This window comes from Lates calcarifer, linkage group LG21 (assembly GCF_001640805.2).
Source record: "Lates calcarifer isolate ASB-BC8 linkage group LG21, TLL_Latcal_v3, whole genome shotgun sequence".
In the NCBI taxonomy this organism is placed as follows: Eukaryota; Metazoa; Chordata; class Actinopteri; family Centropomidae; genus Lates; species Lates calcarifer.
In genome coordinates, this window is record NC_066853.1 from 12,887,636 (window position 1) to 12,908,050 (window position 20,415).

The 20,415-nt window shown below is 43.3% G+C and overlaps 2 protein-coding genes and 1 long non-coding RNA gene across 3 annotated transcripts in view; 1 reads left to right on the plus strand and 2 right to left on the minus strand.

Annotated features, from left to right (window-relative positions):
* sipa1l3 (signal-induced proliferation-associated 1 like 3) overlaps positions 1 to 3,147 on the minus strand; it is a 68,866-nt gene extending 65,719 nt beyond the window's left edge. Inside the window, 1 exon segment of the mRNA XM_018702130.2 lies at positions 2,980 to 3,147. The gene's annotated coding sequence lies outside the window, so the exon portion shown is untranslated.
* A 4,186-nt stretch (positions 3,148 to 7,333) lies between these two features.
* map3k10 (mitogen-activated protein kinase kinase kinase 10) overlaps positions 7,334 to 20,415 on the plus strand; it is a 35,485-nt gene continuing 22,403 nt past the window's right edge. Inside the window, 2 exon segments of the mRNA XM_018702134.2 lie at positions 7,334 to 10,089; positions 10,091 to 10,475. Of these exon segments, the coding sequence (XP_018557650.1) occupies positions 9,469 to 10,089; positions 10,091 to 10,475 (1,006 nt within the window). The 5' untranslated portion in view covers positions 7,334 to 9,468.
* On the minus strand, positions 10,482 to 18,518 carry LOC108900870 (uncharacterized). Its single transcript, XR_001963805.2, has 5 exons — positions 18,054 to 18,518; positions 17,689 to 17,791; positions 15,517 to 15,594; positions 13,221 to 13,309; positions 10,482 to 12,939 (listed from the first exon to the last, which is right to left on the minus strand). It is a non-coding gene; the product is annotated as an uncharacterized LOC108900870 (long non-coding RNA).

Consider the following 20,415-nt stretch of genomic DNA (forward strand, 5'->3'; position numbering starts at 1 on the left):
TTGGGAAAGGAGAACTCTAACCGGAGCTGGTGCCAAAACACCATCTCTGCTGCCTTAAAAACATCATAAGAGACCTTCTTGGAAAAACCCAAAAGATGACCGAGGCTGCGTGCCTGTGTGTTCAGGCCCTTAAAATCCATGTCAAGAGTAAATGAAGAGGGGGGGGAAAAAATATCAAAAGCTGATGAGTCACCTCCGCCAAGATACGACACAGTGATTCAATGAAATGTTTACAGGTGAAATAACTCCGGTGGCCCTTGTTCGTCTCTCTTTGAAGATGGGATCCTTTTGTTCCTGCAGCTGTCTGCACTAAAACTACAAGACAAGTAGCAGAAAACATGAGATGCTCTTCAAGATCACAGACTGTGAGCAATCGTTATCTGGTACTCGGTGGAGCCAACTACAAGCTGGCTGCTGGAGGGGGTTTACAACAAAGTGACGTGGGTCCAAAGTTGTGAAATGAGCATAGATAAGCACGAATAATGTGATATCACTGTAGCAATACCAAAACAAACATGAGATGTTACGGATCTGGCAGTGCTTTCAAAAACTGTGTCGTATTGGCAGCAAAACACATTCTAGACAAAATTTAAGAAATGAACCATATTCATGAGCATTCCCAGATACATGTTTTGATTGGAAGGGGACCAGAGAAATTGGATCTTACATGTGTTCATTCTTGAGTGACACATTTTTACGACCAAAACCAAAACTCAGAGTTCATAAATATGGACATCCCTTTACTCTCAGAACCCTGAGGTTTAGGTTTAGTGACTGTAAAGATGTGTTGCATTGGCCTGAATCGAGGTATGTGACCTTAATTGTGAAGCCTGAAAGACAACGGTCAATTAAACTGTGAAACAGGAGAATTTCAAAAACCTTCATTAAAACACAGCAGCATAACATCTCATTGAATTAAAGGCCACACCATAGTGAATTTAAAGACCAACAATTACATCTTTCCTTATCGCAATTGCAGTTCCAGGTTCTCGCTCCCCCACTGACATTCCTGCTACCTTCTGCAGGTTTGCGTCATCCCTTTAAATCACAAGCTCTGGTTCTTTACAATAAATCCATCAGAAACAGCCTGCAGGGACACACCGCTGCACTGACTGATGTAATGTGCCATTCTGAAGTACACGTGTATTGCAGTGTTTTTTACAGCAATCAATTTATGGAGTCTATGCTTTGGCAAACAGGTAGACTTACAAAAGAAGACATGTGAAGTAAGTGTGTTTGTGAGCTACAACAGTGAAGGTTGTGAACAGTGAGGTGAACTTGTGGATGGGGATTGTCTCAAACCATAAGGTCTCACAAGACCAGTGTGTCTGATCCAAGTATCATTGAGCAGGACACATAACTTCTGTTCACTCAATAATTCAATAAGTCAACAACAAAGTCCCCAGTCCGTAAATAGCTGCACTGCTTAGTTTTGCTTCATGGAAACTATAAACAAAAGGAATCCGGAGAACCATGTCATTATTATTCAGCACAAAGTTTAGTGTTCAGAGCTGTACTGACTGCATTCAGATCTGATTTGCTTTCAATCAGAAAATGAAATGCAGGATTTCCCCACTGTAGAGCTCAACACACACTGTTACAGCCATGGGACGATTACTGAGGGCACAGGCACAGCGGGTGAAGTGGTAAGGGTGCCCCTGAACCAGAGTCTTTACGTGAAGTGACTTAATATTTGTCATTGTGAAGTCAGTAAAACTACTATAGAGAGACTTAAAATGGCCACAAAGAGATGCAAATGGACCACAAAAAGACACAGAATGACTGCCCCTATGTATGAGGGGGTGGTGGTGGTGAGGGGGGGCTTTCACATGCTGTGCCCTGGGGCCCATTGTTACGTCCATGGTTACAGGCGTGTAAGCAGTGGGATAACCAGTTTGAGACACTTGATCATTCTCAGATTTTCCCCGGTAATAATTATTCCATTAGTTCCAGATGGGAAACAACCAGACTAAATGATGCCCAGAATATGCAGTGCTGCCATGCTCTGCTGCTCTTGCATGACAGATCCATCATCCTGATCCTCGACGTGTCATTTCCTGAGGGCTGGGGAATACGGCAGCAACACGGGGGGATCTCTATGAAAGAGAGACGACGCGCCGGGGCATCATCACCTCCCCATCCAGTGCACACACACGCACACAGACACAAACACGCGCGTATATATAGTGTATATCTACTATGCACTTGTAAAACCTGTGCACTGTACACACACGTCTTTTGACAGCTGAACACAGTCTGCATGTCCAAACACGCAGGAGCACGGTCAATCCTCCCTTTATTACCACGATTAAAACATGTTGCACAACATATCACTGCAAACCACTGCCGTTTACAACTACTGCAACACTTCTACCCAAAAAAAAAGTGTGTGTGTGTAGAATATTTTCCATGCAGCTCCCTCTGAAACAAATCTCCAGCCAGGGCAACTTCCGATTGCAGCACAACTACTCGAAATTCAAAGCTCGTCCAGGCTAACTAGCTGGCTAGCTGCGCTCCCAAACAAAGCTCCCATTGTCTGGAACTTGTAGTTTTACCGTTTTCTCTTGGCCCTCGCAACTGTGATTAACTCAGGTACGAAAAACTACAAATCCGAAGTCTGCAGAGCACTACAAGCATGCGCACTGGAGCCTAATGATGAGGAAGGTTGTAGAATATTTTGTCGTTAATAAATTTTTGCGGGTAGCGGCGTAGTTTTGTCTCTAAGTCTACTCTGCTGAATGACCGGAGGTCGAAGAGGGGCACCGAGCCGGTGTGAGCGGCTCCAGGTGGAAGTGAGCCTCACGACTGAGCCGTAGTAAAGCGGCTCAGCTCTCTGCATTGAGTGAAGTTGGTCGGCTCGGTGCCTCTCGGTGTTTGCTCGCTAACGTTTAGTTCACTCGTCACTTTTCAGCGCTTTTGAATCCCCCGCACTGTTCAACAAAAACTGTTCACTGAAAACCAAAAGAGCACACACCTTACCTGAGGCTGCTCCGGTGTTTCCGCTCGGCTCCTACTCCGTTAAAATATTTCTCCAGACATTGTGGAAACACTCGCTGACCGACGGTCGACTGTCTGTTCACCGAGCGAGACGTTGCCAAGAATGCTCAACCGACACCACGGCGGAGCTGCGCCCGCACTCACTGCGCATGCGCGGCTTCGGTTGGTGCAACCTACTGATAGTAACACGCAGGACTACTACTACTGATTGTGGACATACTGTACAGAATACTGTACCTATATACACTCAGCTGGACGTTTATAAGGCACACCTGGTTGAAATAAATGCAGTAAATCGCCCTTCCTGACGGTTATAATGTTCAGTTTGTGTTGAAACTGTGTCAGAGAGGTAATTTTGGACGCTTCAGTTTGTGGTGCTGTTGAATTGTATTACATTGTATGGTCAGGTGTTCCTATTACTGTACTTTGTCCACTGCATTCAAATCACAGAGTGTAGGCTAAAAAACAGACACACCTCAGACATCAAGTCCTCTTTCAATAAAACTGATTATAACCTTCATGAGGGAGGATTTATTCCAGGAGCGGTGTATTAGACTGCATTAGTTTGAATTAGCTAGGTGTACCTAATAAAGTGACAACTTAATGTAGAAGAATAGACACAGAATAGACAATTACATATTTCACTGATTTTTAAAGTGAATGGAAGTAAATGCATCCCCTGCAGCAAACTGACACTATGAATATTCCAATGTTACACATATTAATGTATACATCACTGTAAGGTTGCAGCAGGTAAAGGTGGGGCTAACTTTAATTACTTTATAAACTGCTGGGCAGGTTGTGAATTTACCGCCAGGATCAATAAAGTCTTGTCATAACCTGTGGTTATATACTATGATTTATTTATTGAATATACTAATATAAAAGTTATAAAATAAAGGCATTAGAGTGAAAATATAAAGTAGCACACCATGGAAAAATTTAAGTAAAGTACAAGTACTTCAAAACTGTAATTAAGTACAGTACTTGTGTAAATGTAAATTCCATCAGTGAAGAGAGAACTGTGTTTCACTTTGAATATTATATACACATGAAACTACATCTGAATTTAAACATATTTAGAAATGGCAACAGAGGAGCATTATACGTGATTATCTTGCTGCATGAGCAAATTTTGATTTTATACATCATCACAAATTAGTCAATAGCACAACCTTGTGGTCACTAAATATAATAGGTCTTCCGATGCCAACTGGTATGTTACAAATTAACTCAGGTAAGTTTACAAACTGTAGAAGTTTAGTTGTTAAATTTAATAACAACAAAACAAAAACAACAATCTTCATTTTACAAAAGTATAATTTGTCCACTGTGCACACTAAGAGTATCTCTCTCTCTCTCTCTTACACACACACACACACACACACACACACACACACACACACACACACAACACAAACAAACAAACAAATAATACCATTTGTCTTAGATATTAGATTAATGGGGCAGGAGAACACACCAACCTGGTGCAGAAGGAGCTCACAATCTATACACTATTCAGGGAAGATCAATATTGCCGACAGGATGCCAGCTTACAGCAATGTGGGGTTGGGCACTAAAGACTGGAATGAAAGTCGATAAAAAAAGAAAAAGAAAATCCTCCAAGGTAGTGGCTCACTGGCAACAAACAAAACAAAGACATGAGTAACTCCATAGAAATATTATATATAACAGACCAAAAAATATAATTTTCACTTTCATCAATTATCTAATCATGTTCACTAATCATGTGATCAAATACACACTGAAAAGAACAGGAGACATCAGCAGCAAAAGTAACTATAATAAATCAGAAGATTAAACATAAGATGATTAAATTACATGTAAAGTTAAATTCTTAATATGTTTTAAATTTACATTTTCTATTTTTGTCAGCTGGTTATGATCATATCAATACATGAGAGATGATAGAGATCTTTGTGCAGTGCGCTTTTCAAGATGACTTCAATTCATATAATAGATTAATAGAAAAAAGTTCATAATAAAGCCACAAAGTAAAAACTGACTCTATCAAATAACTGGCAGATTTTGTTATTGAGCCTGTTTAGGAACAAATTCATTGTAACTTGCCTGGTTAAACAGAGTAAACAAAAGGAACAACTGGTTAGGTATTGAGAAAATAATACACTGAGTCACATTTATGTCTTTTCCTTTTTGTGTAATTATGGGCAGTACTGGAGCTTGACTTTTTGCAATGAATTTCAGGTAATTCTGCTAATCCATGAGTCCAAGTTTTGTGCTTATAATAGAATACTGTGTGATGTTTTACACAGTACAGTGAACTATAGGTTTCATATGGACCAGTCACTGAGAATGTGTATTTCTCATTAAACCAAAAGAGTATGTCTGCTCTGTGGTCTTAGACAACAATGTAGCAGGCAGACAGAAAGTCTTTTGATCAGCTCTGATACTGGACCCAAATCTACAGTCTGTTCATTGTACTCATCCTGATTTCACATCTCTGAACCAGATGAAGGTGCTGAATGAGAACCAGTGATGAGAGTGACTGGAGGTGAGCCTTGATCTCCACCTCAGCCCTCTATCCTTTAAAAGTGCAAGCAGCACACTGACCTGGAGGACTGGAGAGTACAGGAACAGAGATACATAATGACACAAATCACAAACTAACACAAAGAGACACAAAATGATGGAGTGTGATGAAATGCTTAAATTGCAGATGGTTTGAAGTGGTTTCACCAAACAAAAAGATGAACCAAGAAGCAGAAATATATGTAAACTAAGTATTAAGTATTTGAACTAGAATAGGACATTGAGCCACCAGTAAAGACTTGTGTTTCACTCAGTAGACACCAGGGGTCAGTATAGCTTAAAAATTGATGGGCGTGACTATTACCATTACTACTACTGTAATGTTTATTGTCTGAACAATCCAATGATTGATTGTATTTTAAATTGCAATGAAATCACGACCCAGTATTATTTTTTGTGAAATAAATTACACTAATTATTCAGGTGTTTGTTTTAATTTGAAAATAAGGTGAAACCTCACAATACAGTCTGCAATTTACTGTGTAATTATGTTGTGTGAATCAGGTACTAATAAAACATTTAACAGTTTCCATAAATGTGCATACAGTGTAAGAGGCTATGGTGAACCATGGAGCAACAATTGGGCATTTTGAAAGAAGGAAAAAAAGATAAATATTCTAAATATTTTTGTAGGCAGTAGGTGGGCAGTACTGAAAAACAAGGGAGAAAAAAACAACAAATGTCTGGTGACAAAAACTGCTATTATATCACAACATGTGGTTCCATTGTTACTCCCTGATCCCTACATCTTGTGTCTGTGCTTAGTGTGCACAAGACCCTCAACCATGTCTTGTAAGGTCATTTTCTCAGGAAAGTGAATCTAGGAAATGATAATATTTTCCCCTCACTTTTTGCTCTCCTTGCATAAAATAAAACCCCAGGGAACATTGTTGCAGGTAATGCAATTTTGAACACCGTCTCCAGCTCCTTTCAGAGTAATTGTTTCATTTAAGAAGAACATTAGATTCACTGCTCATTGACAAAATGAGGCTTAAACTACCAAAGTGTCCTTGGGCAACACAGTCAATCCCTGCCAGCTTCAGGGCTGCTGTTCTCCCTCTGACCTTTATCCACTGACCATGTGGGGAGGAAAAAAGTTGCTAAATGTTCCAGTGAGAATGTAAGATATGACTCTGTTATTATATATAGTATAAGGTATAGTATAAGGTATTCCCAAATAAATCATAGTCTTTATTCAATGCTGCAGTGCACTGTTATGTAGAATACATGAACTGTATCTTTGATGATACATCCTCAGAAGTGGAGGAAGTTGACAGATATTTTACTTGAGTACAAGCAGTAATAACACAGTGTAGAAGTACTACATACTGCTGCAAGTAAAATGCCTGCATTCAAAATTTTACTTAGGTACTAAGGTAATACTCATTATACATTTCTGAACAATATGTATTACATTATTGAATCACAATCATTGATGCTTTAATGTATAGCTGGTAAGCTAATTTTTGTAATTCAGTAAAAAGTACAATATTTCCCTCAGAAATGTAGTTTAGTATAAAGTAGCAGAAGATTTCAATAGGCCTAGGCTGTTAAAGGACAGGTACCTCAGATGTGTATTTAAGCACAGTACTTGAGTAAGTGTACTTAACTACCTTGCACCGCTGCTCATTCTTTTCCTTAATATTGTTAATTATTTAGTTATATCAGCTGCCAGAATGATGTAGGTCAGCAGGAGATCCCTCAGAGACTACATTACCCACAGTGCACCAGCACACCCTCACCACCAGCACAGCCTTGTCTCGTTCCAACAGTCTGTGGCGTCCTCGTCTCCGCCCTGCGCGCTGGGCTGCGTCCTGATCTGCGCACATGTGAGCTGAGAGTAGGTGCGTAGACGGCCCGCGCGCCGCGACAATCCGTACGATTTGTAGATCGGCGAAAGAAGAAGCACTTGTCCCCTCATATGTGAACGGCAACCCGGTGTATTTGGATGCAAAGTCAGCCCACAGACTGACAGCTCGGCGCTCGAAATGGCACGTCTTTTAGGAGGAAAAGCTTGTTTGAATACGATGGACCTCCGGACAGCTGGCTGAGCAGCTACGACAGACACTTCCCGGGAGCGATTTCATTTGTCTCCGAATTGGGTTACGGCCCTTTGGATGGTCCTTCTTACTCGGATGCAACCACACGCCCATGCGACGATGTCGGTGGATATTGGTGCCCTCAGTGTCCAGGTTAGGTTACAGTAAACGCTAACTGTTTACGTATTAAAATAAAGCTGTTTGGGGCGGAAGACGCAAGCTGGGACTGGATACCTACAACATTTTGCGTGCATAATAAAAAACGAATTATTGTTATTATTATTATTATTATTATTATTATTATTATTATTATTACTAAGAGGAGGTGTCGATCTATTGATAAAGGCAACATGGAGACGGAGTGGCTCTCTTCATCACATTATTTCATCTCGTCCACTCGGATCAGTGATACTGTAATGCTGCAATGCCTCCACACAAACCTTCGTTGACAATATTTTCCACCTTATTGCCACCGTGCGATTGTTTCTGTGCCTCCTAAAGAAGTCGCGGACATTTAAAACTCACACCTTCGCCACAAGACTTACTGATTGATGATCTGAAACTACCGTGCGCGCGGGGAAAGCGGCAGGATAATGATAAATGTTGGCATCCCTTTACTATCTCCGGCGCACGAGAGTTTCCTTTCCAATCGAGGACCCGTCTCCATCACAAATGTAGCCCAGCAGAGGCGACTGAACCAGGCCGCTGCACAGACACGGAGGCGGGTTTGTTGTCGGCTGGATGCTGAACATGGTGCCACTTTACAGCTCTGTATCGAATACCTGCCGTCCTGCCGTCGGCTTGTTTCTCTAATTCCCCAGCTGTCTTAAAATGGACGGGGCCTTTTTGGTTTACTGCTATTCAGGGAGACGCTGAACCGGCTCGCGAGTTGCCATTCATGTAGGATTTAGCCTGGACCGGCTTGTCGGGATGTAGGGCGAACATCCGCGGATATTTCCTAACATAATATAGAAGAGAAAACTGCACATATTCATGGAGAGATGGCTGGCGGGGGAGGTGCGTCTACGCTGGGCTGGATGAGAAATAATGAGGACCCCCGCTCAGAGGATTTCACTCAGCTCAAACACAGACTGCGGTTTTTATTGGCACCTTAAATAGTCTGTATCCCAAACTGAAATTGATCTGACAATCAGTTGTGATTTTATGATCAACTCTGAGTGTCTCTGTCAAGACAAGTACGAGTTCTCAATGGGATGATAATAACTTCAGAGGAGGTTATGTATTTATTAGACCAAGAGATTCAAAACTGTAAAGGCATCATGAGCTCAGATTTAGTTTTTGTTCAGTTTATATGAACTTAACTTAATTGTAACAGCAATGTAGGGAAATCCATACTAAATATGTAACTGTTTATTAACTGTAGGCAATTCATTGAGAGACCAGAGAGAGAAATAATGTCTGGATTTAATTTTGCAGTTCACTCTCTGATCAGGAACTCATCAGAGTGAAGGCATCTTTCCAAAGAATTTCATCAGACCTGCTGCTTCTTAGATAAACACACATTCAGTGAGAATCTGTGGCAGCTTTTTAAAAGACACATTTGTGGAAACAGTCAATTAGGTTTCTGGGTGGTGGTGGTGGTGGGGGTTACACTCATGGCTCTGCTGAGAGTCATTGTTTGACCTGATGTACATTGTCCCTGAATGAACTTGCCTTTGGGAATACATGTTACTTACACACTGCGTAGCAACAGTGCAGCAGCAACCGGTGACAGGATTTGGCACAGTTTCAGCAGCGAGATGTGGTGATGGGGGAGAGCAGTTGCAGCTCTCTGATCCTCTGATCCCCTCTCCCCCCTGCTGGTGGTCGAGGACACCTCGTCTCAGTCAATGGGCCCTGTATGGATTTTGTGCCTGAGTTGACAGAGGGCAGGCCGACAGCGTCAAACAGCAGTCAGGCTGCCATGAACCCATACGGCAGAGCGAGCAGCACAGCAGCCCCCCTGTCCTGCACCAGCTGTGGGGGCTGCTGCTCCCCGCCTCCCCCTTGCCTAATCCCGCCTGGGCCTCCCTCCTCTACTACCTCCTCCTCCTCCTCCATGCCTCCAAATATGACCCCTCCGCCACTGATGTTTGCAGCCCCGGTTGTGCAGGTGGAGAACGGCAGCAGCTGGAACTCCTCCACCATCTCTTCCTCCGGCTCCCCAGACTCCCACCCTGGTCACCGCTGTGGGGCCAACAACCCCAACCCCTACTGGACAGCAGTGTTTGACTATGAGGCCACAGCAGATGAGGAATTAACCTTGCGGCGTGGAGACCTTCTTGAGGTTCTCTCCAAAGACTCCAAAGTGTCTGGGGATGAGGGTTGGTGGACGGGCAAGATCCAGGACAAGGTGGGTATCTTTCCAAGCAACTACGTCACGAGGGGGGACGCTGCCAGCTACCAGCAGCTGACTGCAGGAGGGCTGGTGGCAGGCGGGGTGGGTGAATGCCCCTTGGAGATAGACTTCTCAGAACTGCTTCCTGGAGGAGGTGATAGGAGCTGGTGGGTTTGGGAAAGTGTACAAAGGAGTGTGGCGGGGAGAGGAAGTAGCAGTAAAGGCAGCCAGGCAAGACCCGGACGAGGATATCAGCGTCACAGCAGAGAGCGTGCGGCAGGAGGCCAGGCTGTTCTGGATGCTCCGGCACCCCAACATAATCGCGCTCCGCGGGGTCTGCCTGCGGGAGCCCAACCTGTGCCTGGTGATGGAGTACGCCAGAGGAGGGGCTCTGAACCGAGCCTTGGCTGGAAAGAAGGTTCCCCCGAGGGTTCTGGTGAACTGGGCAGTCCAGATTGCCACAGGAATGGACTACCTGCACAACCAGGCATTTGTACCTATCATCCACAGAGACCTTAAGTCCAGCAACAGTAAGTACTGCAAGCATGTATCTTTTCTCTTCTCTGTAAATACCTGATTCTTGCAGTTCTATTAAGACTGAAGAGGAGTTGTTTTGGTAGGTGAAACACATACTGTAAGATCAAGGGCCAGAAGGTCAGTCTCAACAAACCTAAACTGGTTTTCTTCCTAAAATATAGCAGTCTGGACTAAACACAAGAATTTGGTCGAGCTGAGCTCCAGACGAACACTTTTTCCTCAGTGTTTTGGTCTGCGTAATAGAAACGTTCAGGATCTCTCAATCACAACTTGGTATTCATCAGAAGAGGAGGTTTGCACACTTGTCATTAAGATGATTCAGTTATCTCATGACCTACATGTGGACACGTGATCGCAGGTGCTCGTATTTGGGGGCGAGGTCGAATTCCTGTTGTCACATGATTACAATGTAGCTGATGGAGCCCCAGATATTAACATCAAATGGACCTTGCGCACATTACATTTTCCAAGTTTGTATACCTCCTCCTGCATAGCAGTCCTGCAATAATCCTGCCTTCCTGAAGATTATATTCAACAGGTTCAATAAACACCAATAATAATGTTTCCTCCTGTTTCCAGTCTTTATGCTAAGATAAACTAACCATCTCCAGGCACATATGAAAGTGGTTTCAGTCTTCAGAAAGAGAACAAGTGTAATTTCTCCAAGTGTTGAACTATTCATTTAAAATTGACATACAACGTAAATCAGTAATTTATGATATTAAAGAACAGAGCAGAAAACTCAAATAAGAACAGTACCTCATACTAGTAAGACATGTATTGATGACAGTTTCAAATATTGTGATATGCTGCTCTATTGATCAGTTGTCCCACTTCTAATATTGACCTGTTTTCGGTCTAGATGCTTGATTTGTATCACTTTGTCAGTACAGTTATGGATTACCATACAAATCCACTGGGACAAATAAGAGGACAGTTGTAAATGTAGAAACATTAAGCCTTCTCCTAATCATTTTATGACACTGCAGAATTGTGATTATCAAGTCTGTCATTGAATTCCAGTGTATAATGGGAGGTTTTAGGAAGCTTGACATTGGGTGAGAAACTTAAATTGAGCGCAGCAGGGATGCCTAAGTCTCGGAGAGCTGGTCTCCCTTCTGCCATCTTTTCCCTGTCATCTCTCTCTGCACCTCCTCCTGCCTCTTCTCCTCCTCCTCTTCCTGCTCTTTCCTCCCCTCCTCAAGGAGAGCAGTTCTGCTCTGCAACTCACTGTGCTATTTTTGGTCCTTTGTGCTACTTGCTGTTTAAAGACGCAGTTGCAGTTGTTGGTGCATCAAAGAAATAATACACACTGAGCATCTTAAGTGCATGTGTGTGTGTGTGTGTGTGTGTGTGTGTGTGTATGTGTAGGTCAGACTATGTGTGTTTATCCTGAGTGACATGAGTGATGGGGGAGGGAGTGTACAAATATGGGTGGAGTGTGCAGGATGCTGACTAAAGGCCTTTTAAAGAGGGAGACAGCAGAAGCGAGTGTAGCTTAAACACTCTCGCTGCTGATCTGCCCGAAATATTTCCTAATCTCCAATCCTTCCCTCCTGTCTCCCACTTTTCCATCATGTCTCACTGTCAAACATGTGTACCCCCTGCTTCCATCTCTTCACTCTCCCTCCTCCCCCTGTACGGCCCCAGCAGTAACCGTGAGGGATCAGATGCGTATTGGACAGCAGAGCCTTGGCAACAACACCATAACGATGCCTTTTCCATGGTGACACGGGCACTGCTTCTGTGTCACTGAGTCATACAGCTGCTAGCCGCTGTCAGCTGCTGCACAAAATGTCAGTCCCCTAATTTAGAGTATTGTCTGTGTGAAAATAGCAACTGAAGAAATGCAGGAATGTCTCAGGAAGGGCTTGGACCCGGCTTTCCCTCTGAATGATAAAAATCGCGTGGGTGCTAATCGTTAAGTATGTGATTATATGACTCACACTCACGCTGAGGGATGTTTGCATTAGCCTGGCGATGCCTGAGGTGGGTGGGTGGCTGGGTGGGGGCATAGGAGGAAAGTGAGACAGGGACAGAGGAAAGAGGTGGTGAGTCAAAAGATTGGGAGAATAACAGGGTGGAATAGATCAGGTTTGTGGGGAGAAAATAAGCTCGGGGACCAGAGAGAGCAGAGATGTATGAAGCCAGAGAGGAGACTGATGGGAAAGAACAAGAGAAGGAGAGCGTGGGGGATAAACAGCGATTCATCCCAGTTTAGGGTTACACCTCAGCTCATTGTCCAGGTGCGCTGGTCTCAGGTGTCCTCTTCAAACCGCCGACCACTTGGCATCACTGCGGTTACAGAGCAGCTCAGGCCCCCGAGCTTCTCCTCTGTCTTCCATCAGCCGGTTCCCGCACCCAGTAAACACAATCTTCATTCTCCCACTGAGGAATTCATCATCAAGGCAAAACGTGACACTGCTGCTCGCAGAGTGAACGTGTGCGTTTGAAGCTCTGTGAAAAAAAATTTACAACACAGGAGTTTTATTTTTGGCTCACTCAGATGCTTTCTTCTAAAATTATCCTGTCCCCTGTTGACGTTTTTCAGGGCGTGTCTGTGAGCGTGTGTGTGATTCTTTGTTTTATCCCGCTGAGTGTTGCTGTCGACTCACGGTGACTGAGCGAGCGAGGGAGTTTGTGTAACGGGAGTTAAACTGATTACTGTGACCTCCTTACAGTGATGTCACAGCATGTTTGTGGGTTGGCAGGTCATTGCCCCTGTAGTCAAGCCTTACCTGTCACTCCGATCCTGGATCAGCCTCTAGTCTCTCAAAGCATAGGGCACTAGTCCTCTTCAGTTGGACAGATGCATAGGATTTAAAGCCTGTAGAAAGGATGCAAAGGTTCAGAGTGCCATTGATCACTGTAGACATGACAGATACAGCGCATTCATACGAGTAAAGTCAATTATTTTCTTGATACATCAGTTAATCATCCATAAAATGGTGAATGTCCAAGTTGACATATTCAAAGTGATTGTTTTGTTTGACCAACAGTCAAACTTGTAAAGAGCAGTTGACTAAACAGTCTCAACTCAAGGACCTTGTATTTGCTTATTCTGGACCTTTTGACCATGTCATGCAGTCCTCATTTAGGTCGGTTGATTTACTTTAAAATTAACGTGGATGAGAAGTCCAGGAGATGTTTGCAGTCGTGGAAATTTGTGAACATCTACAGCTTTTTCACAACTGTGCAAATGCAGTCCGCTCATGAGAACTGTGTGATGCAGTCAAAAGCTCCAGGATAAGCAAGCAAGTGGACCTTGAGTCTGTTTAATCTGATTAATTTCCTATGCCAGGATATCGAGACTGAGTCATGGTTCCTTTTCAAGTCACTGTGAGTCATTGTCATTTTATGTAGAGCTCTATAGAGACAGTGAGTCAGCTGCAGGTAAGACAATACAGGTGAGCTGATCACCTGTTGCTAACAACAGCCAGACACAGGCCGGCCCATATCTGTACCTGTAGCTTGCTTTTACATACAGACTGTGCCTCACTGAGGACATTTATATACATACAACATATATCTAATATTTGTCTTTCCCCTGCAGCGTGTGTTAGATAACATGTCTCTGCCTTCATTCAACAGCCATTAAAACAAATGAACGCCGATATAAATGGTAGTTTTATGGTCCAAGATGAAGGCTTCTGTGATGTTTGAACGTGAATGCAGAGGCTAATAGACACACACAATAAAGACTGAGTGAGGTTGACATTATCTGCTGTTTTGGCCGCTGTAGCTTCAAATGGAAGCCATGTTTACACAGTCAACAATCATCTGAATAGTGGGAGCCTCGTGTCCCGAGGCAGGCTTGTCAAGTTTGCTATTTGCTCGCAGAGTATTTAAATTACAAAGCAAGAAAAGACAAATGACAATTACTAAAACTACCATTTCTTTACCTTTCTTTTTTTCTCCCTGTTAGTTGATGTGTGGAATTAGTGACCATGACATCAACAACAGCACTGCACACAAGTGCTGTAATAGCTACTTAACAGATTAGCAAGGCAAGATATGGCATATAGTTGCTGTCACTGAAAAGCTTGCGTCTGGCTGTTCGTGTGAGAATATAAGAGTGAGTCTGTTGAGGAAAGGATTAGAGTGGTGGCCAGTGCCGGCTGCTAATCCCACAGAGAGACAGAGTGGTGGAGGCCGAGACTGTGACTAACTGGACTAGTGCGAGCTAGCAATAGAGGGAATGAGGCAGAAATAGAGGAGAGGAGACCGAGATCATACCAGGGTCTTTAAGACTGAGGTGTGGAAGTATTTCATTTGATTTGAGGAATGACACACATGTATGTTATGTGTGGATATGGCATTTGGAGGCATCATATAGATTAAGATCATGTGTTTGATTGAGATTTCACAACAAATTTTTGGGTTCTTTGACCAAAACAAATAAACATGCAAACAAGAAATAAAAAAAAAATGAAATTTCATGTTAATCACTATATTATTATCACTGATAGAGACCTGGAGCTGGTTGTATCACATGTTTATCAGTTCAAACTTAGCTTAGTTATGATATAAATGTTGCTGAGTAGAGATTTAGGCAGTGATTAATAATAATCTGTTGCTCAACACAAACTAGTTAGTTGTTACTTTTTACTAAACACTTTGACCCACTATCTAATTGCCAGGTTTAACTGTTATGTTGCGAAGTGAAACAACTGACAAACATCAACTTTTTCATGTCAATAACTTCAGACTAAATGAAAAAATTGTGTTAAATGTAAAAATTATTTGTGGATTGTTGTGTAAAGCATAGGGATTTATACACAAAAATAATATGAATTACCAAAACATTTATTTTTCATGGTGCAACCCGATCAGAGTAAATCAGCAGTTTCTAGGAACTTAACACACAAACTTAGTAATGGATTTATGAATAGCTGGTAAGACCCAATCTTCATAAATTTACTGTTGCATTGTACTTATCTTTGATTGTTGTCCAATGTAGTGCGTTTTTGGGGAGAATATTTTAATTATTGTCAACAGAAAACTACAATATAGATTATACTCTATATTACTCACATTCATTTTGTTAGCGCTGAGCAGCATCTGTTGATCTTTATCCTTTCGTCCTCTATTCAGATGCTGAGGACAGCCAACCTGAGAGGCAAAACCCAGAGCAAAATGTAAATAAAGTCCTCAGTGTATCACCTGAGGGCAACAAGTTTATGGACACTGTTTTTTTTAAATCAACTGTCAGACCATACTTATCTAGATTTTGGCAGATGGACAGCAGGAAAATACAGTTTGAGAATATTTTAGAGTAAATCAATCTGAAGCTTTAAAAGGGGGAAGCTGGATTACAGAACAAGTGGCTGTTTAAATTTCATGTGTTTTACTGGACATGTCTGCAAGCCTGATGCACATGCAGTGAGTATGTAGGCCTGCGTGCGTATGGAGGTCGGACAGCGGGACACGCCGGCGCTAGGACAGAGGACTCACACTTCTACTATCACATACACATGTACACACACACACACATAGACGCACACTCATGTAAACGCTGCAACAGAGCAACAATGACCCCATTCTCACACAGCAGCCCAAGACAGAGCGAGAGCAGGGGCTCACAATGGCAGGAGTCACTGCAGGGGGGGTGGGTGAAGGATGGGAGATGGAGAGAGGCAGCGAGGGGCAAATGTAGACCATGAATGACAGAGCGGAGAGATGGGTGATGGAAGCAAGGCAGGATGGGTAGAGGAGGGAATGCAGTGGCTGTGGAGAAACCCCCGGAGGCTCGGGTTGGGAGAAGGGAATGGAGAGATGGTTGGAGGAGGGAGCGAGCGATGAAGGCAGGGATAGGGAGATGTGTAAGGCCAGTTTGAGAGGAGGTCAAACCATTCTTCTTTCTCAACCAGCTACAGATCAAAGCTGGCAGCCATGATGGACTGTAGGCTGCAGTTTTCACTGTCTGTCTAGTGTAGGCCTCATCATGCCAATACAGTATCTAACACAACCATATGAAGACCAGCAATGTGTGGGAATTGTGATAGATTTACCACTATACAAGACCTTTGTAACCACAACCTCAGTCATAGTAGATGGAGCATACAGTATATAGTGTTTTCAAATCATTTTGTACTGTGCCTCAAGTAAAGTGCATTAAATTGATAAATGTAAATTCAACTTCATTTTAGACTCACAATACCTGAGGGATACTAAGCTCTTCACTGATAGCTGCATAAATAGGACTAGAATTTAGTGCTGCTACCAGACATGCTGTATGCAGTACACTGAGTGAGGCCTGATTTCACAGTTTTATGACTACTCTCTTTCTCTTATTACTGCTATTGTTATCTCAGTTTACTTACAACATACAACTTAATACAACAGGTTTAGCCAGCTTTCTGGGAAGTTATCAAAAGGGATTGTTGGGGGATGGATGGGGACATTACAGTGCTTGATCAGAGACTACCTCCAGTAAAACAGTTTATCAGAGTGTGTTGATTGTTAGAAGGACTTTGTACTGCGCTCCGCGCTCTGGCATCGTGTGAACTCGGCCATGCCGCAAACAGATGTTTGAATCGGCTCGCTGTCAGAAGGGAACGCTGCCGAGTTTCAGTCTGTCACAGTGAGTGAGAGACAGAGCGAGAGAGCTACGGTGACACAACGAAACCAAACAGTGATGCCACTCGACGGCTGCATGGTTACTAATGAATACATATGCATATGCACACACACACACACACACACACACACACATACATACACACACACACATCGCAATTATTTTCTCCACTGGTCAATAAAAAGTTGATTTGGAGCCAGTTACCAGTGATGACTCTCTGCTCTCTTTACCGCATTGCAGCTCAGACTCCCTGTGGATCTGCCAAGCATACTGACACATATTTACACATCCCCATGCTGTATGTTGTACATTATGAATTGCATAATGCAGCTGAGTAACAGTTTTAGCGATAAACACAACAACGTGATGTGGATCTGCAGCATACAGCGGGTGCTGCATGGTTTGATTTGCTGCTCAAATGTTCATTAAAATTTTGTCACATTTTGGTCTTTGAACTGTATCACACACGCACACACAGTCAGTGGTGGAGAGTATGTTTACACAAGTGCTACACTGTCACTGAAGCAGAAGATCTGAGTACGTCTTTCACCACTCACACACAATCATGCTCTACTGTACACCAGTGGATTATACAATTGTGTTGTACTAAGAAGGGAGCATCTTACAGCTTCTAGTCAGGACACAGGCAATCAGTGGTGCAGTAAACACAGGCAGTGTGTTTCCTCGGCATCGCCTCATATTCAGCTCAGCTCCTCAGTCAGAGGTCGCCTGAAATTAAAGTCAACACGACAAAATAATGTAACTGGGGGGGGGAAAAACTTGAGGAGAGCAACAGAAACAAAAGATTTGCCACACTCTTTTTACTTTAGAGATCAACTGACTTTAGGTTTCAGAGGCTGAAGTTTTTAATAAATGTTCTGTAGAGAAAAGCGGCTGATTATAAACACAGTGTTGCTTTGTGTTTCTCACCAAAGCGACACTGGGGAAAAGCTATACATTTCAGCAGACAAAGTGATAAACACACACTTACATTAGCACCTCCTGGGCTGTTGTATGTTTGGTGGCTGTTGACTCGCGCTGTTAGAGGGTCATTGTTGTTTGCCAGCAGCCTGGCACGGAGAGTGGGGAGTCAGGCCAAGCAGAGAAGGCGCCGGGTGTCCCCCGAGCCAAAGGTCCTTCACCCACTTTAGTAGTGGAGTCAAGCAGAGGACACTTCAGTCGCACAACAGACAACTCACTCACTGCATGTTTAGAGTGCATGGACACGAGTCAATACTAGAATGTGATGTTTTATTCAACGTGTATATTCACTACTGGAGAGATTTGACATATAAACAAGTTGTCACTTTGTGCACTTGAGTTGATTCCTCGACTACCCACTGAGAGCTCAGGTCCGTTCATAACTCATGAATATTAAATGAATTCAAATGCATGCATCAGACAAGACCGCTCAGTTTTATGTGTTTTATCAATCTCACCCTGTACAGCGACGTGGTGGTTTTCACATTATTCAGAGAATGACCATCTTTTAAAATTGATTTAAAAAAATTCTCAGTCCTCATTTTAAAACAAGTGAGAAACTGTGAGTTGGGTGAAATAACTCCAGTGACTGGATTTATACCAAAAAGCTAGATGTTTTTTCATCATAATTAATTAGAAGAACAAAGACACACTTTAACACTGTTTGTTTTCGCAGCTTTTTACTTTTTTTTAAACAGTGTTAAAAAAAAGTTATAAAATCACCTTATGTCTTGACAAATTGAGTTGTGAAGCCTTCATGAAGGCATGCTCATCAGCATCTTAGATTTGATGAATACCTTGTGACAAAGATTCTTTTGTCAGCAGGTAAAATTTTTTGGCTGTTTGCAATTTGTCAAACTGATGGAGCTGTTAAAGTTAAAATCTGTCATGAGTCAAAGAAAAAAAAAACCCCTCAAACATTCATTTCCCACAGTGTAAGTACTCCCATTTTTTCATACCACACACACACACACACACACACACACACACACACACACAGATAACACACTCCACGCAAAAAGAGCCAAGAGAAAGCCGCCTCATTTAATATCTCCATCTCTTCTGAGAGAGAGGCTGCCTGGTCACACGAATCTGGCAGCTGCATTTGTGTTCAGACAAAGTGAATGGCTGCAGGGTGAAACTGTGCCACGGTGTGGCTCTGGATTAGAGCCCCCCGATGGCCTGTGGTTGTACAAGTAGAGCCAAGCCGGGGTATCGAATGACATGGGAGCATACTCACTACAACCTCTGTATCAAAGGGGGGGGGGGCGGGGGGGGGTGATGGGAAGAAACCAAGCATTGCATCTGGGCTTTTCTGCCTTTAATGAATGTTGTTTATGCACTGAGATGCTCTAAATGCAGCAGATGTGATAGGTAAACCTCCTGTCTGCAGTGTGTTAGTGTAGCATTGTCAAGTTTTGGGGGGAATGTGGATGTTTCTGTGTGTATGGACAGATGTTTTATGTCTTTCTCTCCTTGAAATCTCTTCAGAGAGGAGATATGAGAGAGAAAGAAAAAGAAAGAGAGAAAGATGTAGAGACCTATTGAGATACAAAGACATCTGGTATGTGCTGCCAGGAAAATTACAAAAGCTCTTCCCCCCGAGTCATCTCTCTTTACCTCTAGCAGCCCACATCTTTTCATCCACTCATTATTTCCCTCTTTCTCGTCGTCATGCTCCTGCCTTTCCTCCATCTCGCTCTACGTTTCTTGCCTTTTCTCCACGCTCCTGCGCCGACTCTCCTCCCCCTTTTCAGCTGCTTCTTCCCAATATTTCATTCTCCTCTCCTGCCCTAATTTCTGCAGCTCTCTTCCCTCTTGTCATTTTTGTCCCTCTCTTGCCTCTTTCCTCCTCTCTCATCTTCTGTCTCCCCTCCCCCAATCCTTCATCCTCAGACTTTCAACCCCGCCACCACCACCACCTCCCACATTAGATACACACAATCTACCTCTCAGTTACTCTCTGTTTCTTTGACTCCCTCCACCCTCGTGCTTTCCCTGGGTCTCTTCTTCCATTTCTTCTCCCCGGTGTGTTGTGATTGTAGCCAGGCTGGCGACAGCTGCAACAGCAGACAGTCAGGCAGTGGGTGCTGGCGGAGGGAGGGGATGACAATGGGTGGAAAAGAGGGGATACGAAGATGATGAGGCAGTCATAAGGCACTAGGGTTGGAGGGGATTGTTTTTTTTTTTTTGTTGGCAAGGCTTTAATCTTTGCAGAAACAGAGACGAATATGTTGGGGCCTGCAGGACGGGGAGTAAGGGGGGGCATCCCATGGGCCTGAATCTCATTTGCGTTGATGCACCGTCGGCTCGCCGCCGTGTCAGTCAGAGTGCTCTATTTGTCACACTGATGTGCTCTTGCATACCAGCAG